The sequence below is a fragment of the Thalassophryne amazonica genome, chromosome 5 (assembly GCF_902500255.1).
Source record: "Thalassophryne amazonica chromosome 5, fThaAma1.1, whole genome shotgun sequence".
NCBI lineage: Eukaryota > Metazoa > Chordata > Actinopteri > Batrachoidiformes > Batrachoididae > Thalassophryne > Thalassophryne amazonica.
Window position 1 is genome coordinate 89247852 of NC_047107.1, and position 19851 is coordinate 89267702.

At 41.1% G+C, this 19851-nt stretch overlaps 1 protein-coding gene across 1 annotated transcript in view; it reads right to left on the minus strand.

Annotated features, from left to right (window-relative positions):
* Positions 1-19851, minus strand: part of hs3st1l2 (heparan sulfate (glucosamine) 3-O-sulfotransferase 1-like 2) — a 109137-nt gene continuing 89286 nt past the window's right edge. Inside the window, exons 2-3 of the mRNA XM_034170824.1 lie at positions 9212-9663; positions 1-1139 (exon numbers count right to left, since the gene is read on the minus strand). Coding sequence (XP_034026715.1) covers positions 474-1139; positions 9212-9466 — 921 coding nt within the window. The 5' untranslated portion in view covers positions 9467-9663 and the 3' untranslated portion in view covers positions 1-473. The remainder of the gene's footprint in view (positions 1140-9211; positions 9664-19851) is intronic.

A 19851-nucleotide genomic window follows, 5' to 3' on the forward strand; every position in this document is an offset into this window, starting at 1 on the left:
GGATTTGGTTTTGTGTTCACATATTAACAGCTCTGAACCTGGATTGACTTTGAGAAGGATGCGAGTCCATAGTGCAACATTTCATTCGCCGGACATCAAACCAACCACCTGTTCAGGATTTATCTACTGATTTCCACATGATCTCAGTCTGCTCAGATCCTCCACAAGTCAGCACTAAAAAGCAGTTAGTTCTGTACTGATCGTCTCAGACTTGGCACGGCTGTACGTTTGTCCTCTGAGGCACAAATTTGGTCATGGAAACGTTTGTGGTGACCGTGAGCAGCTTGAATTCTTCAATTATCTTGGTCTGGGGGTCTTTGTTGGCCATCTATACCTGAGTGGGTATCAATAATTTTTTACTTTAAGTAAAATCCTTCCATTTGTCTGTTTGTGCACATTAAGTCACACCGCAGTTTATCCATCATTGTCCCTGAATGATTTGACATTTTTATGTCCAAATGCTTGTAATCAGATCAGCACCAGGAGAACGACCTCCCCACCATTTCAAAGAACAACTTGTTGGGCTTCCTGAAGTAGCGACAAAGCTTTTTAAAAGCATGGACACTCAACGGTGCATGTGGCCGGCCTTTAGACTCATCCAGGCACTTATCATGGCCAGCAGACAGGAGGCAGTAGAAGCCTTTAGTTGTGTTATAGTAGAAGTTGTTCGGGCTGATCCTGGGCGGCAAGTCCAGAAACTTTTCAGCTTTTTGCAGCTCCAGAAAAGGATCCTGGATGAGTGCATCACCATCAACCACGTGGATTTGATCCCTGGGAAAGACCTCCAGCCAACGAGCCAAATGCTGGTGGTATAGGCTCCGCTGCAGTGCTTTGTAACGAGGGTCAATACGGTCCTTATGGAGCAAGAGCTCCTCAAGTGGCTGGTAGGGCTTGTTTCGTGTCAAGCGGTTGTGGAGGACCTGGGTGTAGTCAGAAACCAGTCTCTCAGCTGGGTCGCGGACAATAAGTAACAAGCGCACGGCAGGGTTCATGTCCCAGATCCTTGCAGGAACCTGGGGAGCTGCAAAGTACCCAGGAGTCTTCTCCACTGTCAGCTGACTGGAGAGGGTGAAGGGCATTTGACTTCGGTACCAAGCCAGACCTCTTCGGTAGTGCTCCTCCACATTAAAGTAGTGCACCTGGCAGATGGACAGAATTGGTTTAGGTTCATATTAAAATGGTCTTTTATTGTTGTTACTTAAAGGGCATATCGTAATCCAGTCAACACTATCTTATAAATAAAAAATTATATACCAGATTATAAATCATTACTTCTAACTCTTTCAACTTGTGCTGGCACTGATAAAGCTGAAAAAAGTAAAATAAGCCAGAATGCATCTGAAAAATGCACAATATATTGGCAGCTATATTGATCTAATATGGCAATGCTGCAGACATGAACAACATCATTTAGGTCCTTCAGACTTTTTTCATTAAATGCTTCTGGGGAGCATTAGCATGGCTAAAACACTTCAGCTTCTGGGAGGCTTCACTCACCAGACCTCCAACTACAGCCATCTTAACCCCCCACCAATTTACGCATTCTTCTTTATTTGCCTCTCACATGCCTGGAAAGTTCTCACCATCTCATTTAGGTCCTTCAAACTTTATTTTCAGTAAATCTGCTCTAGCCACACGAGATGTCCTTGTTGTCTTTTTTAATTTTATATTTATTTTTTTAATTGAAACAAACAAAATGTTACACAAACCTCTTACAGAGATTAAATATGCCACAACAAAAACTGAAAAACCTGTTAATCTCCTGTACTGTTGGTCCACAAATTGTTCAACATTTGACATTTACGGTTTCAGTGTCAACTTTCCACTGAATTCTCGTGAGATTTCCTCAATTCATGTGAGATCTCCTCTTTCTATTTTTAAAGTTTTCTTTTCTTATTGTTAAACTGAGAGAAACAAAAAGTGACACAAAAAATGACAGAGATTAAACACAGCAAAAACTGAAAAACAGGTTAATCTCCTGTACTGTTCATCCAGAAAGTGTTCAACATTTGACATTTCCGGTTTCAGTGTTGATTGAAAATTTGGCATTTCTGGTTTCAGAGTTGACTTTCCAATGAATTCCCACGAGATCTCCTATATTCGCCTGAGTTCTCCTCTTTCTCTTTTTTAAAATTCTTTTCTTTTTTTAATTGAGACAAACAAAAAGTTACACAAAGCCTTACAGAGATTAAACATATCACAGAAAAAAATGAAAAACAGGTTAATCTCCTTTTGGTCCAGGAAGTGCTCAAAATTTGACATTTCCGGTTTCAGTGTCAACTTTCCACTGGATTCCTGCTAGATCTCTGGTGGTTGGCTCTCACTGCGGTATTGTATCACTTCCTGTTCCGGAGCACAGCGGTGTTTTTCTGTATCTGTTAGCTGTTTAATCTGCGCAGTTAGATTGATCTAGTTATCTAGATTACGATTTGTTTCCCAGTGTAATCTTTACGTGCCTTAACTAAAGCACTCCTTCTGCTGAATCACCTCTAAATTATTTACACATTATTCACTTTGCGTGTTTTTAGGAATCCGCTAGCTTAGTGTAGCTACTAGCTCTTAGCCGATTTAGCATGGCGGCTTCTCCTGTCTCTCCCGCACTTTTCTGCTCTGGGTGTGAAATGTTTAGTTATTCCTCGGCCTCCTTTAGCAGTAATGGTACTTGTAATAAGTGTAGCTTATTCGTAGCTTTGGAGGCCAGGCTGGGCGAATTGGAGACTCGGCTCCGCACCGTGGAAAATTCTACAGCTAGCAAGGCCCCTGTAGTCGGTGCGGACCAAGGTAGCTTAGCCGCCGTTAGTTCCCCCCTGGCAGATCCCGAGCAGCCGGGAAAGCAGGCTGACTGGGTGACTGTGAGGAGGAAGCGTAGCCCTAAACAGAAGCCCCGTGTACACCGCCAACCCGTTCACATCTCTAACCGTTTTTTCCCACTCGACGACACACCCGCCGAGGATCAAACTCTGGTTATTGGCGACTCTGTTTTGAGAAATGTGAAGTTAGCGACACCAGCAACCATAGTCAATTGTCTTCCGGGGGCCAGAGCAGGCGACATTGAAGGAAATTTGAAACTGCTGGCTAAGGCTAAGCGTAAATTTGGTAAGATTGTAATTCACGTCGGCAGTAATGACACCCGGTTACGCCAATCGGAGGTCACTAAAATTAACATTAAATCGGTGTGTAACTTTGCAAAAACAATGTTGGACTCTGTAGTTTTCTCTGGGCCCCTCCCCAATCGGACCGGGAGTGACATGTTTAGCCGCATGTTCTCCTTGAATTGCTGGCTGTCTGAGTGGTGTCCAAAAAATGAGGTGGGCTTCATAGATAATTGGCAAAGCTTCTGGGGAAAACCTGGTCTTGTTAGGAGAGACGGCATCCATCCCACTTTGGATGGAGCAGCTCTCATTTCTAGAAATCTGGCCAATTTTCTTAAATCCTCCAAACCGTGACTATCCAGGGTTGGGACCAGGAAGCAGAGTTGTAGTCTTACACACCTCTCTGCAGCTTCTCTCCCCCTGCCATCCCCTCATTACCCCATCCCCGTAGAGACGGTGCCTGCTCCCAGACTACCAATAACCAGCAAAAATCTATTTAAGCATAAAAATTCAAAAAGAAAAAATAATATAGCACCTTCAACTGCACCACAGACTAAAACAGTTAAATGTGGTCTATTAAACATTAGGTCTCTCTCTTCTAAGTCCCTGTTGGTAAATGATATAATAATTGATCAACATATTGATTTATTCTGCCTAACAGAAACCTGGTTACAGCAGGATGAATATGTTAGTTTAAATGAGTCAACACCCCCGAGTCACACTAACTGTCAGAATGCTCGTAGCACGGGCCGGGGTGGAGGATTAGCAGCAATCTTCCATTCCAGCTTATTAATTAATCCAAAACCCAGACAGAGCTTTAATTCATTTGAAAGCTTGTCTCTTAGTCTTGTCCATCCAAATTGGAAGTCCCAAAAACCAGTTTTATTTGTTATTATCTATCGTCCACCTGGTCGTTACTGTGAGTTTCTCTGTGAATTTTCAGACCTTTTGTCTGACTTAGTGCTTAGCTCAGATAAGATAATTATAGTGGGCGATTTTAACATCCACACAGATGCTGAGAATGACAGCCTCAACACTGCATTTAATCTATTATTAGACTCTATTGGCTTTGCTCAAAAAGTAAATGAGTCCACCCACCACTTTAATCATATCTTAGATCTTGTTCTGACTTATGGTATGGAAATAGAAGACTTAACAGTATTCCCTGAAAACTCCCTTCTGTCTGATCATTTCTTAATAACATTTACATTTACTCTGATGGACTACCCAGCAGTGGGGAATAAGTTTCATTACACTAGAAGTCTTTCAGAAAGCGCTGTAACTAGGTTTAAGGATATGATTCCTTCTTTATGTTCTCTAATGCCATATACCAACACAGTGCAGAGTAGCTACCTAAACTCTGTAAGGGAGATAGAGTATCTCGTCAATAGTTTTACATCCTCATTGAAGACAACTTTGGATGCTGTAGCTCCTCTGAAAAAGAGAGCTTTAAATCAGAAGTGTCTGACTCCGTGGTATAACTCACAAACTCGTAGCTTAAAGCAGATAACCCGTAAGTTGGAGAGGAAATGGCGTCTCACTAATTTAGAAGATCTTCACTTAGCCTGGAAAAAGAGTCTGTTGCTCTATAAAAAAGCCCTCCGTAAAGCTAGGACATCTTTCTACTCATCACTAATTGAAGAAAATAAGAACAACCCCAGGTTTCTTTTCAGCACTGTAGCCAGGCTGACAAAGAGTCAGAGCTCTATTGAGCTGAGTATTCCATTAACTTTAACTAGTAATGACTTCATGACTTTCTTTGCTAACAAAATTTTAACTATTAGAGAAAAAATTACTCATAACCATCCCAAAGACGTATCGTTATCTTTGGCTGCTTTCAGTGATGCCGGTATTTGGTTAGACTCTTTCTCTCCGATTGTTCTGTCTGAGTTATTCTCATTAGTTACTTCATCCAAACCATCAACATGTTTATTAGACCCCATTCCTACCAGGCTGCTCAAGGAAGCCCTACCATTATTTAATGCTTCGATCTTAAATATGATCAATCTATCTTTGTTAGTTGGCTATGTACCACAGGCTTTTAAGGTGGCAGTAATTAAACCATTACTTAAAAAGCCATCACTTGACCCAGCTATCTTAGCTAATTATAGGCCAATCTCCAACCTTTCTTTTCTCTCAAAAATTCTTGAAAGGGTAGTTGTAAAACAGCTAACTGATCATCTGCAGAGGAATGGTCTATTTGAAGAGTTTCAGTCAGGTTTTAGAATTCATCATAGTACAGAAACAGCATTAGTGAAGGTTACAAATGATCTTCTTATGGCCTCGGACAGTGGACTCATCTCTGTGCTTGTTCTGTTAGACCTCAGTGCTGCTTTTGATACTGTTGACCATAAAATTTTATTACAGAGATTAGAGCATGCCATAGGTATTAAAGGCACTGCGCTGCGGTGGTTTGAATCATATTTGTCTAATAGATTACAATTTGTTCATGTAAATGGGGAATCTTCTTCACAGACTAAAGTTAATTATGGAGTTCCACAAGGTTCTGTGCTAGGACCAATTTTATTTACTTTATACATGCTTCCCTTAGGCAGTATTATTAGACGGTATTGCTTAAATTTTCATTGTTACGCAGATGATACCCAGCTTTATCTATCCATGAAGCCAGAGGACACACACCAATTAGCTAAACTGCAGGATTGTCTTACAGACATAAAGACATGGATGACCTCTAATTTCCTGCTTTTAAACTCAGATAAAACTGAAGTTATTGTACTTGGCCCCACAAATCTTAGAAACATGGTGTCTAACCAGATCCTTACTCTGGATGGCATTACCCTGACCTCTAGTAATACTGTGAGAAATCTTGGAGTCATTTTTGATCAGGATATGTCATTCAAAGCGCATATTAAACAAATATGTAGGACTGCTTTTTTGCATTTACGCAATATCTCTAAAATCAGAAAGGTCTTGTCTCAGAGTGATGCTGAAAAACTAATTCATGCATTTATTTCCTCTAGGCTGGACTATTGTAATTCATTATTATCAGGTTGTCCTAAAAGTTCCCTAAAAAGCCTTCAGTTAATTCAAAATGCTGCAGCTAGAGTACTGACGGGGACTAGAAGGAGAGAGCATATCTCACCCATATTGGCCTCTCTTCATTGGCTTCCTGTTAATTCTAGAATAGAATTTAAAATTCTTCTTCTTACTTATAAGGTTTTGAATAATCAGGTCCCATCTTATCTTAGGGACCTCGTAGTACCATATCACCCCAATAGAGCGCTTCGCTCTCAGACTGCAGGCTTACTTGTAGTTCCTAGGGTTTGTAAGAGTAGAATGGGAGGCAGAGCCTTCAGCTTTCAGGCTCCTCTCCTGTGGAACCAGCTCCCAATTCAGATCAGGGAGACAGACACCCTCTCTACTTTTAAGATTAGGCTTAAAACTTTCCTTTTTGCTAAAGCTTATAGTTAGGGCTGGATCAGGTGACCCTGAACCATCCCTTAGTTATGCTGCTATAGACGTAGACTGCTGGGGGGTTCCCATGATGCACTGTTTCTTTCTCTTTTTGCTCTGTATGCACCACTCTGCATTTAATCATTAGTGATCGATCTCTGCTCCCCTCCACAGCATGTCTTTTTCTTGGTTCTCTCCCTCAGCCCCAACCAGTCCCAGCAGAAGACTGCCCCTCCCTGAGCCTGGTTCTGCTGGAGGTTTCTTCCTGTTAAAAGGGAGTTTTTCCTTCCCACTGTAGCCAAGTGCTTGCTCACAGGGGGTCGTTTTGACCGTTGGGGTTTTACATAATTATTGTATGGCCTTGCCTTACAATATAAAGCGCCTTGGGGCAACTGTTTGTTGTGATTTGGCGCTATATAAAAAAATTGATTGATTGATTGATCTTCTATATTCGCGCAAGATCTTTCTCTTTTTTCTTTTCTTTTTTAAATTAAGACAAAACGTTACATAAAAACCTTACAGAAGATAAACATATCAATGCAAAAAAGAACATAACGAAAAATAGGTTAATATCCTCTGTTGTAACTCCAGGAAATGTAAAACATTTGACATTTCCTGTTTCACCGTGGACTCAAAATTTGGTACCTCCTGTTTCCGTGTCAACTTGCCACTGAATTCCCTCGAGATCCCACAAAATCTCCCCTACTGTTAATTCAGGAAGTGTCAATACAGGAAGAGTTCAACATTTGACATTTCCTGTTTCACTGTGGACTCAAAATTTGACACTTCCTGTTTGGGACTCCCTGTACGATGAGTGAGCTTGCACTGCTTGCGTGTCGCATCGCTCATATAATCATGACGTAATGTGAGGCACCGACTTGAAGCTGCCGGAAAGTCAGTCCACCTGTACAGTTACAATCCACTTCAAGACTTGGACCAGTACACACAGTGAATCCGGGCTGCTCTTTGTCTATGAATTTAATATGTTTTAATATGGCTTTAATTTGTCTTTCAAGTCAAATTCTCATATTTTGCAATCAGCACATGTCTGTCTCCGCCTCTTTGTAACCTGCAGTGTATTCATAAAAAAGATACAAAAAGCATCACATATGTCTCAATAAGACTCCATGAAAGCAGTGTCTTTGATTTCACTCCTGCTGTGTTTGCACACAGCCATGTAGAATTATTGTTCCACTGTGTGGCACTGTCATTTGTCCACAGAAAAACAGTGTTCCTCCACCAGACTTGCCAGCTCCCGGTAGCTTATCTTATTTTAGCTATCGGTTTAGCTCAGCTTAACCAATAACATAAACGCTGAAGGTGGTCCATGTCACGGCTCTCCTGTTAACAGCATCGTCAAGTTCTGTCTGACTCCATGATCACAGATGCAGCTTCCTCAGTGAGACTCGCCTACTCGCGTCCTGCACATAAATCAAATCAAATCAATTTTATTTATATAACGCCAAATCACAACAAAGAGTTGCCCCAAGTCGCTTTATTGTAAGGCAAAAGCCACACAATAATTACAGAAAAACTCCAACGGTCAAAACGACCCCCTGTGAGCAAGCACTTGGTGACAGTGGGAAGGAAAAACTCCCTTTTAACAGGAAGAAACCTCCAGCAGAACCAGGCTCTGGGAGGGGCAGTCTTCTGCTGGGACTGGTTGGGGCTGAGGGGAGAGAATCAGGAAAAAGACATGCTGTGGAGTGGAGCAGAGATCAATCACTAATGATTAAATGCAGAGTGGTGCATACAGAGCAAAAAGAGAAAGAAACACTCAGTGCATCATGGGAACCCCCCAGCAGTCTAAGTCTATAGCAGCATAACTAAGGGATGGTTCAGGGTCACCTGATCCAGCCCTAACTATAAGCTTTAGCAAAAAGGAAAGTTTTAAGCCTAATCTTAAAAGTAGAGAGGGTGTCTGTCTCCCTGATCTGAATTGGGAGCTGGTTCCACAGGAGAGGAGCCTGAAAGCTGAAGGCTCTGCCTCCCATTCTACTCTTACAAACCCTAGGAACTACAAATAAGCCTGCAGTCTGAGAGTGAAGCGCTCTATTGGGGTGATATGGTACTATGAGATCCCTAAGATAAGATGGGACCTGATTATTCAAAACCTTATAAGTAAGAAGAAGAATTTTAAAATCTATTCTAGAATTAATAGGAATAATTAACCTTAGTCTGTGAAGAAGACTCCCCATTTACATGAACAAATTGTAATCTATTAGATAAATATGATTCAAACCACCGCAGTGCAGTGCCTTTAATATAGCAGTGCCTATAACATAGCAGCTTAGCTTAGTATGACGCAACGAGGCCCTAATTTTTTTGTGAAATAAACCATCAGACAAATTGTTCATCAAAAGAGGAGGTAAAGAAGCATGAATTCCTGTCACCAAAGGAGTGAAAAGGTGAATGGAAACAAAATCGGGAGGCATAGTGCAGTCTGCAACCTCACCACTAGATGGGACTAAATCCTGCACACTGTAGCTTTAAACTGACTGCAGTTTTATAAAAAATACATTTTTGTAATGTAAAGAAAGCTTTGCAGTGTCATTCAAACTGAAAAAGGGTTGGTCCCTAAAGTTCCAGTTCTGATTTGACTTTATTATGCTCACTTTTCTTGTTTTTAAAGCACTGCAATAAAACATTGAGTGATCCCCCCCGTGAGCGCCGGCCATGTGATAATAAGTAAGTGGGTATTTCACCTCTGCTTTTGCCACTTCTACATCTGGGTGCAGGTTGAGCATCTCCAGAAGGGCTCTGGTTCCTCCTTTTCGCGCACCAATAATTATGGCACCAGGCAGTCGCTGCTGAGTGGCGTTGGAGGAGGAAGATGAGGATGATGAAGACGTGTAGGCAAGGGAGTTGGAACCCGCGGTGCGTAATTCCCTTAAGCACGCAGACAGCTGAGTGTGCAGCAGCAGAAGCACGACAAGTGCTATCAGCACTGTCCACAGCATGGTGCCACACACACACACACACACACACACACACACACACACACACACACACACACACACACACACACACACACACACACACACACACAGTGGGTGGAGGTTATGTGCACACACTTATGAGCTCCCACACACGCACAAGGTTGTGCTTGTTATCAGTCAGCAGGGGGCCTCTGGATGGAGTTCTTCATTTGAACAACCTATGAAGAAAGCAAAACCACTATTATTGTATTACTGTACCTTTTGCTCTTGAAAATGGCTCAAACACTGGAAAATATAAACACAACACTTTTAGATATAAGAGATATTGTACATAATAATAAGTACAGCAGGACAAAGAGGAGAAGATTACATACCGAATTTGGTACAGCAACACAGTAATTTTGGTGTTAAAATAAGAACTCTGGATTGTACTGTATATATAATTCTGTCAGCACAGAAATACATTTAGTCAAAAGCATCGTCATACTCCAACATTTTCAGGCAAGTGTGTACATGGTCATACCCACCACTGAGATCCTTGAGGTCTGGACCTTGGTATTTATTTATTTATTTAATTTCAAACTGTGCTCGGACCCGGCACCTAAACGAGGCATGCCTTTATTCAAGGCCAGCGATTATTAACAATAAATACTGTAATATGGTGTTCAGTTTCACACATATCCCTGGGTGTGGTGAATCAAAGACAGCCTCTTTAGATCAGAGCCCTCTGCATGGCTGTGAACCCTGTTCATAGCCTGACGCGCACCTGCTTTAACGACGGAGACCGCAAGGGCTGTGATTGGTCACTTTTACGTTTTCACTCCTTCCTCTCCCGTCATATTTTAAAAGTTTTTGCAGGGTGCACGCTAATTACATTTCAACCCCCAGGCCGGAAGGCGCTGGCCCCTCCTGCTGCGGCCTTCACCCGCTTTGCCTCAATTCAGAAGACGGACTACTTCAAGTTCAGTGCACGTAAACAATGTCAAATGTATATGTGTTGTCTTTAATTTTGATGTGTGCCATTAATACTGTAAACAAGTAATAATTGTGGATTAAATGCTGTATCTTGTCTGAGGTAATTGGAGTGTAAACGTAATTGCCCTTTTTTGGGATCAATAAAGTTGTCTGAAGTCTGAAGTCATGGATCAAATACGTTTGGCAAGTTCACAAATGTGACCAACTTTACAACAGGGAGTCTAAACGCTACAAAGACACTCAAATGACTCGCAGTTCGTGGAGGGAAATTGCACGTACCGTAACACTGGTTTGGAGGTTGATGATTGTATAAAGAAGTGGAGCTCGTTGAGGGACAAAATGAAAAAAGCCACTGTTCCTGCGGACACCCACCAACACGATGAAGAGCTATAAAAGGGTCACGTGCACCCGACGTCACTGTGTGGCCACAGAGTTATGGAGTTGTAGAAGCATAAATCAGGCTTTAGGATTTTAAGGTACCACTCCACAGCGGACTTAGAAAAAAAGAGTGACTCAACCAAATGTAACATTTTGAATGCACATAATGCCCGGTGTTTATTTAAGGCAGGCGTTTATTTTTCAGACAAAGTTTTGACCCGGTCATTAAATGAGGCAGGCCCCCTATTCAAGGTCAGACGTTTAATCAAATACATAAGCCCAACTGCTGCAGGGGATTCCCTGTAGATCATTTGGCACCTACTGACTGTAACTAATCCGTTACATACATATAGTGGATTTTGTCCATTTTATACAGATAACAGATTATAATGGACAAAATTCCCTGGTCCACCTGAATCCATTATATGAGAGTTTTACTGTATTTATATTGGTCTTTTCCAGCCATCAAAGCTTCTAAACAAAAGCAAACTGCAATAATAAAATAACAAATGTCAATAATAAAAGTACACTACAACAATGGACAAAAATCTCAAATGAAAGATGTGATTACAAAAAAGTTGTGACTTATACTCTTCTGGAAAATACAGTACTTGGCACATTACTTGGCACAGTACTTGGGAGTGAGATTGCATCAGAATTTTGGCTCTCTGTTGGGACTGTTTACACAGAGACTGCTACCTGCTGCTTTGGACTTGAATTAACAGTCTTTTTCAAGACTTTTTTACTTTTTTACCTTTTTACTTTTTTCTTTTACTTTTTCACCGTGCTCCAACGCCTAAGGAAGACCTCTAACGGTCGAAACATCGCGACGGAACACTTTTATCAGCTAACTTTCATCAGCGTTGGCAAGCTAACTAGCTTGCTAACGCTTTCGTTTTTATTTTTTTATTTTTTTTTATTTTTATTTTTTTTTTTTTAGCACTGTTGTCGTGCGTTATCTGTGCTGCTCCACAGCGTGTTTAGTCGATTTTTATTTTATTTTAGCACCGTTGTCGTGCGTTCGCTGTTGTCGTGCGTTGCCTGTGCTGCTTCATGGCCTGTTTGGTGCCTTAATTAAGGCACTCCTTCTGCTGAATCACCTCTAAATTATTTACACATTATTCACTTTGTGTGTTTTTAGGAATCCGCTAGGTTGCGTAGCTACTAGCTCTTAGCCGATTTAGCATGGCGGCTTCTCCTGTCTCTCCCGTACTTTTCTGCTCTGGGTGTGAAATGTTTAGTTATTCCTCGGCCTCCTTTAGCAGTAACGGTACTTGTAATAAGTGCAGCTTATTCGTAGCTTTGGAGGCCAGGCTGGGCGAATTGGAGACTCGGCTCCGCACCGTGGAAAATTCTACAGCTAGCCAGGCCCCTGTAGTCGGTGCGGACCAAGGTAGCTTAGCCGCCGTTAGTTCCCCCCTGGCAGATCCCGGGCAGTCGGGAAAGCAGGCTGACTGGGTGACTGTGAGGAGGAAGCGTAGCCCTAAACAGAAGCCCCGTGTACACCGTCAACCCGTTCACATCTCTAACCGTTTTTCCCCACTCGACGATACACTCGCCGAGGATCAAACTCTGGTTATTGGCGACTCTGTTTTGAGAAATGTGAAGTTAGCGACACCAGCAACCATTGTCAATTGTCTTCCGGGGGCCAGAGCAGGCGACATCGAAGGACATTTGAAATTGCTGGCTAAGGCTAAGCGTAAATTTGGTAAGATTGTAATTCACGTTGGCAGTAATGACACTCGGTTACGCCAATCGGAGGTCACTAAAATTAACATTAAATCGGTGTGTAACTTTGCAAAAACAATGTCGGACTCTGTTGTTTTCTCTGGGCCCCTCCCCAATCAGACCGGGAGTGACATGTTTAGCCGCATGTTCTCCTTGAATTGCTGGCTGTCTGAGTGGTGTCCAAAAAATGAGGTGGGCTTCATTGATAATTGGCAAAGCTTCTGGGGAAAACCTGGTCTTGTTAGGAGAAACGGCATCCATCCCACTTTAGATGGAGCAGCTCTCATTTCTAGAAATCTGGCCAATTTTCTTGGCTCCTCCAAACTGTGACTGTCCAGCGTTGGGACCAGGAGGCAGAGCTGTGGTCTTATACACCTCTCTGCAGCTTCTCTCCCCCTGCCATCCCCTCATTACCCCATCCCCGTAGAGACGGTGCCTGCTCCCAGACCACCAATAGCCAGCAAAAATCTATTTAAGCATAAAAATTCAAAAAGAAAAAATAATATAGCACCTTCAATTGCACCACAGACTAAAACAGTTAAATGTGGTCTATTAAACATTAGGTCTCTCTCTTCTAAGTCCCTGTTGGTAAATGATATAATAATTGATCAACGTATTGATTTATTCTGCCTAACAGAAACCTGGTTACAGCAGGATGAATATGTTAGTTTAAATGAGTCAACACCCCCGAGTCACACTAACTGTCAGAATGCTCGTAGCACGGGCCGAGGAGGAGGATTAGCAGCAATCTTCCATTCCAGCTTATTAATTAATCAAAAACCTAGACAGAGCTTTAATTCATTTGAAAGCTTGTCTCTTAGTCTTGTCCATCCAAATTGGAAGTCCCAAAAACCAGTTTTATTTGTTATTATCTATCGTCCACCTGGTCGTTACTGTGAGTTTCTCTGTGAATTTTCAGACCTTTTGTCTGACTTAGTGCTTAGCTCAGATAAGATAATTATAGTGGGCGATTTTAACATCCACACAGATGCTGAGAATGACAGCCTCAACACTGCATTTAATCTATTATTAGACTCTATCGGCTTTGCTCAAAAAGTAAATGAGTCCACCCACCACTTTAATCATATCTTAGATCTTGTTCTGACTTATGGTATGGAAATAGAAGACTTAACAGTATTCCCTGAAAACTCCCTTCTGTCTGATCATTTTTTAATAACATTTACATTTACCCTGATGGACTACCCTGCAGTGGGGAATAAGTTTCATTACAGTAGAAGTCTTTCAGAAAGTGCTGTAACTAGGTTTAAGGATATGATTCCTTCTTTATGTTCTCTAATGTCATATACCAACACAGAGCAGAGTAGCTACCTAAACTCTGTAAGGGAGTTAGAGTATCTCGTCAATAGTTTTACATCCTCTTTGAAGACAACTTTGGATGCCGTAGCTCCTCTGAAAAAGAGAGCTTTAAATCAGAAGTGTCTGACTCCGTGGTATAACTCACAAACTCGTAGCTTAAAGCAGATAACCCGTAAGTTGGAGAGGAAATGGCGTCTCACTAATTTAGAAGATCTTCACTTAGCCTGGAAAAAGAGTTTGTTGCTCTATAAAAAAGCCCTCCGTAAAGCTAGGACATCTTTCTACTCATCACTAATTGAAGAAAATAAGAATAACCTCAGGTTTCTTTTCAGCACTGTAGCCAGGCTGACAAAGAGTCAGAGCTCTATTGAGCTGAGTATTCCATTAACTTTAACTAGTAATGACTTCATGACTTTCTTTGCTAACAAAATTTTGACTATTAGAGAAAAAATTACTCATAACCATCCCAAAGATGTATCGTTATCTTTGGCTGCTTTCAGTGATGCCGGTATTTGGTTAGACTCTTTCTCTCCGATTGTTGAGTTATTTTCATTAGTTACTTCATCCAAACCATCAACATGTTTATTAGACCCCATTCCTGCCAGGCTGCTCAAGGAAGTCCTACCATTATTTAATGCTTCAATCTTAAATATGATCAATCTATCTTTGTTAGTTGGTTATGTACCACAGGCCTTTAAGGTGGCAGTAATTAAACCATTACTTAAAAAGCCATCACTTGACCCAGCTATCTTAGCTAATTATAGGCCAATCTCCAACCTTCCTTTTCTCTCAAAGATTCTTGAGAGGGTAGTTGTAAAACAGCTAACTGATCACCTGCAGAGGAATGGTCTATTTGAAGAGTTTCAGTCAGGTTTTAGAATTCATCATAGTACTGAAACAGCATTAGTGAAGGTTACAAATGATCTTCTTATGGCTTCGGACAGTGGACTTATCTCTGTGCTTGTTCTGTTGGACCTCAGTGCTGCTTTTGATACTGTTGACCATAAAATTTTATTACAGAGATTAGAGCATGTCATAGGTATTAAAGGCACTGCGCTGCGGTGGTTTGAATCATATTTGTCTAATAGATTACAGTTTGTTCATGTAAATGGGGAATCTTCTTCACAGACTAAAGTTAATTATGGAGTTCCACAAGGTTCTGTGCTAGGACCAATTTTATTCACTTTATACATGCTTCCCTTAGGCAGTATTATTAGACGGTATTGCTTAAATTTTCATTGTTACGCAGATGATACCCAGCTTTATCTATCCATGAAGCCAGAGGATACACACCAATTAGCTAAACTGCAGGATTGTCTTACAGACATAAAGACATGGATGACCTCTAATTTCCTGCTTTTAAACTCAGATAAAACTGAAGTTATTGTACTTGGCCCCACAAATCTTAGAAGCATGGTGTCTAACCAGATCGTTACTCTGGATGGCATTTCCCTGATCTCTAGTAATACTGTGAGAAATCTTGGAGTTATTTTTGATCAGGATATGTCATTCAAAGCGCATATTAAACAAATATGTAGGACTGCCTTTTTGCATTTACGCAAATATCTCTAAAATCAGAAAGGTCTTGTCTCAGAGTGATGCTGAAAAACTAATTCATGCATTTATTTCCTCTAGGCTGGACTATTGTAATTCATTATTATCAGGTTGTCCTAAAAGTTCCCTAAAAAGCCTTCAGTTGGTTCAGAATGCTGCAGCTAGAGTACTGACGGGGACTAGCAGGAGAGAGCATATCTCACCCGTGTTGGCCTCTCTTCATTGGCTTCCTGTTAATTCTAGAATAGAATTTAAAATTCTTCTTCTTACTTATAAGGTTTTGAATAATCAGGTCCCATCTTATCTTAGGGACCTCGTAGTACCATATTACCCCATTAGAGCGCTTCGCTCTCAGACTGCGGGCTTACTTGTAGTTCCTAGGGTTTGTAAGAGTAGAATGGGAGGCAGAGCCTTCAGCTTTCAGGCTCCTCTCCTGTGGAACCAGCTCCCAATTCAGATCAGGGAGACAGATACCCTCTCTACTTTTAAGATTAGGCTTAAAACTTTCCTTTTCGCTAAGGCTTATAGTTAGGGCTGGATCGGGTGACCCTGGACCATCCCTTGGTTATGCTGCTTTAGACGTAGATTGTGGGGGGGTTCCCATGATGCACTGTTTCTTTCTCTTTTTGCTCCGTATGCATCACTCTGCATTTAATCATTAGTGATCGATCTCTGCTCCCCTTCACGGCATGTCTTTTTCCTGTTTTTTTTCCCTCAGCCCCAACCAGTCTCAGCAGAAGACTGCCCCTCCCTGAGCCTGGTTCTGCTGGAGGTTTCTTCCTGTTAAAAGGGAGTTTTTCCTTCCCACTGTGGCCAAGTGCTTGCTCATAGGGGGTCGTTTTGACCGTTGGGGTTTTTCATAATTATTGTATGGCCTTGCCTTACAATATGGAGCGCCTTGGGGCAACTGTTTGTTGTGATTTGGCGCTATATAAGAAAAAAGTTGATTGATTGATTGATTTGCGCTGTAGCATCTTGTGGTATTCAGTTCAGTGCAGCAGTCAACTGTCATTTGTTTCCATACATCCTGCCAGTGCACGCTGTTTTAAACATATTTGGAGGAAACCAGGCACCATCAAGCTTGTGGCATCATATTCAAAAAGACTTGAGGCTGTAATTGCTGCCAAAGGTGCATCAACAAAGTATTGAGCAAAGGGTGGAGATACTTATGTATATATGATTTCTTAGTTTTTTATTACCTCCGCCAAGGAGGTTATGTTTTCGGTCGCGTTTGTTTGTCTGTCTGTCTGTTTGTCAGCAGGATAACTCAAAAAGTTTTGAACGGATTTTGATGAAATTTTGTGGAGTGTTGGAAATGACAAGAGGAACAAGTGATTAAATTTTAGTGGTGATCCGGATCACGATCCGGATCTAGGAATTTTTTAAAGGATTCTTCACCATTGCGGGATAGGGGGAATTTTGACATTCTAGTTTCTAACTCCACAAAAACAAGGCAGAAAGGCTTGAAAAAAATTAGGGTGTAACATAGTCAAATGTTCTATCAAACAACAAAGTTTGGTGATGATCAGATCCGGATTCCAGATCTGGTGATCCAGAATATGCAAAAATATAGGGAAAATAGAAAATGTGTCAGTGTGAGGTGACAAATGAAGCTAGAGATGCACAACTAACACAAAATTGTAGCTGAATCTGTACTGATTCAGTAAGGTGTCATCAGATTTGATGTAGCTTCAAATGTTACGGAGCTAGATCCAGAAGAAAACCGCCATTACCGAAAAATCATTTTTATACAATAACTTTTGAACTAATAAAGACATAAAAGTGATTCCAAGTTCTAGTGGTATGTTTTCATGGTCAAGGATGTCAAATATAAAGGAAAGAAAAGTGTATGTATCATAGTTTTGGTTGTAACACTGAATTGTTGAATAGATCACGGTGCCAAGGAGGGAATCTCTTTAGGGTCAGTGACCCTATGGCCTTGTTAGTAAACATTGTCAAATACAACACACTGCAAAGAGGAAATCCCTCATGACAAACTATACAGGGCTGGGGAGCACAATGAATTTATTAGATGAAGGACTATCATTTGGCATTATTATATTTTAGTGGCAATGAATATCACTATCCAGATTACTTCACTTAGCAAAAGTAAAGTGATGAGTCAGCAGTATACTCAGCAGTGGTTAAGTTCTGGTTCAGTGCACATCACTGAACAAAGTACACAAGGTGCAAAACCCACTCCCAGGTGTTGATGAATCACGCCTAGGATCCAGAAAAAGCAGAGGCTGATATCAGCACCTTACTGTCGCATATATTCTGCTTAGGTGCACTTCATTATGTAGCACATGCAACACTTAAAAAATAGTTCTATTTCAGAATTTACTGTTATTTATTTAGAGAAGTGTTTCATAAATGTTAATAAATTCATATATTTGCAGTTTAGTTGAATAATAAACTGAATTTTCTCTTATTTGTTTTTGTCTATAAGCACATGCAATATCAATATCAGTGCTCAGATGACAGTAGCTTCTGGGAAAGGTGCAAATTGCAATAAACTGTGATGCCAAGCGCTAAGGATACATGCTATCCAGTCACAGCAGATGAAACTTTTTTTTACTACTGAGCAAACATCATTGTTAGACTTTTTTAGGTTCAATGATTCCACGGCGTGTAGATGTTATGGCGTCAGTGACCCCATGGCCTTGGCGGAGGTTTGCACTCTCTGAGCGCTTCTAGTTTTTAATAAATTTGCAAAAATAAAATAAAAAAATCATGTTGTCATTATGGGGGCAGCACGGTGGCTTAGTGGTTAGCACTGTTGCCTCACAGTGAGAAAGTTGTGGGTTCAATTCCCGTGGCCTTTCTGTGTGGAGTTTGCATGTTCTCCCCGTGTTTGCGTGGGTTTCCTCCAGGTGCTCCGGTTTCCTCCCACATCCAAAGACATGCGGGTTAGGTGGATTGGAATCTTTAAATTGTCCGTAGGTGTGTGTGTGGGTGTGTCTGTGTTTGTTTGTTTGTGGCCCTGCGACAGACTGGCGTCCTGTCCTGGGTGTACCCCGCCTTGTGCTCTATGGCTGCTGGGATAGGCTCCAACCCCCCGCGACCCTTAAATGGACTAAGCGGTAGACGATGGATGGATGGATGTTGTCATTATGGGGTGTTGTGAGTACAATTTTGAGGGGGGAAAAATGAATTTACTCCATGTTGGTATAAGGCTGTAACATAACAAAATGTGGAAACAGTGAAGTGCTGTGAATACTTTGTGGATGCACTGTATATGTTTTTTGGTCATTACAGTGAAATCTGTTGTCCAATTTTCACCCTCCTAAAGTCTTTAAAAGAACACATGAAAGTCAGGGAAGTCAGTTTTTTTTTACCTTTCTTTTTTGTGAAGGGGGCTTCATGTTTTAAAAAAAAAAAATCCTGCATGGGTGTGCAAAATAAATAATCTACATTTCTGCAGCTGTTCCTCAACGACAGAAAATACACGATGGGAAAGCAGGTGAAAATGTGTATTTGGAACAACTATACTTGGTGGAATTAGAATCTAAAATTGCCTTTCAGCAGTCCATGCACTGTCAGCATCACTCAGATTATAAAAATGCACTCTCAGAGCATTTCTTTTCATCTAGCGGAGCTCCAGCAAATGCTCAACACGCACACGCTGGCCGGAACGTTTCATGATCCTGCACTAAGGCTCCACACTGCTCTCGATGAAGCCATTTTTAACAAGGTTATTCTATGCAAGTTTAGGGCAGTATATATAATTAATGCCCAAAAATATTAAAACATTAATCTGCATCTCGAGCAAAGAGAGAGAGGCACATTTAAAATTAATGCTGTTGTGAGGTTTAGTCTCCCAAAGGATCAATGACACCATCTGATTCAAGATGAACAATTTCTTTACAGTACAGGAGTCAAATCTGAGCGCTGACATATAGTATACGTAGGCTGTGGTCAGCTTTTTTTGTATTACATCAAATGTTGGAAAATAAATCAGGCATCTTTATATAAATGTATTATTTATTTCTTTATATAGAAATTCTAAACAGGTGCCCTTTAAACACACAGTGAAAAGTAGAGGTGAAAAACCCAGCTTCCGAGTAAAAGTCTGCCCATGTATTGCTTCTGTCTGTGCATCTAAGACAGGTGATTTCACTGATGAGCTCATCTACCTGCCCGAAGAGCTGGACAACAGAATACAATCAGCCAGTTTATTAGGTGGATGGAACAAATAAATAGGTGGTGGGACTTTAACTCACTGAAGCTGGGGATTTCCACCTCTGGTTAAAAAAAAAAAAAAAAACCTAATCTCTACTATAGGACATAAATTAAATAAAAACATAAAAGCAAAAACAATGGTGTGTGTAAGTTATCTTTAAATAGAATTAATAAATCATCACTTTTTGTGCCAGTTTTTAGACAAGTCAGGGAATGGATACATGAGCACTTTTAAGTCACCCTGAATATGTCGTGGACTTCATTTACATCAA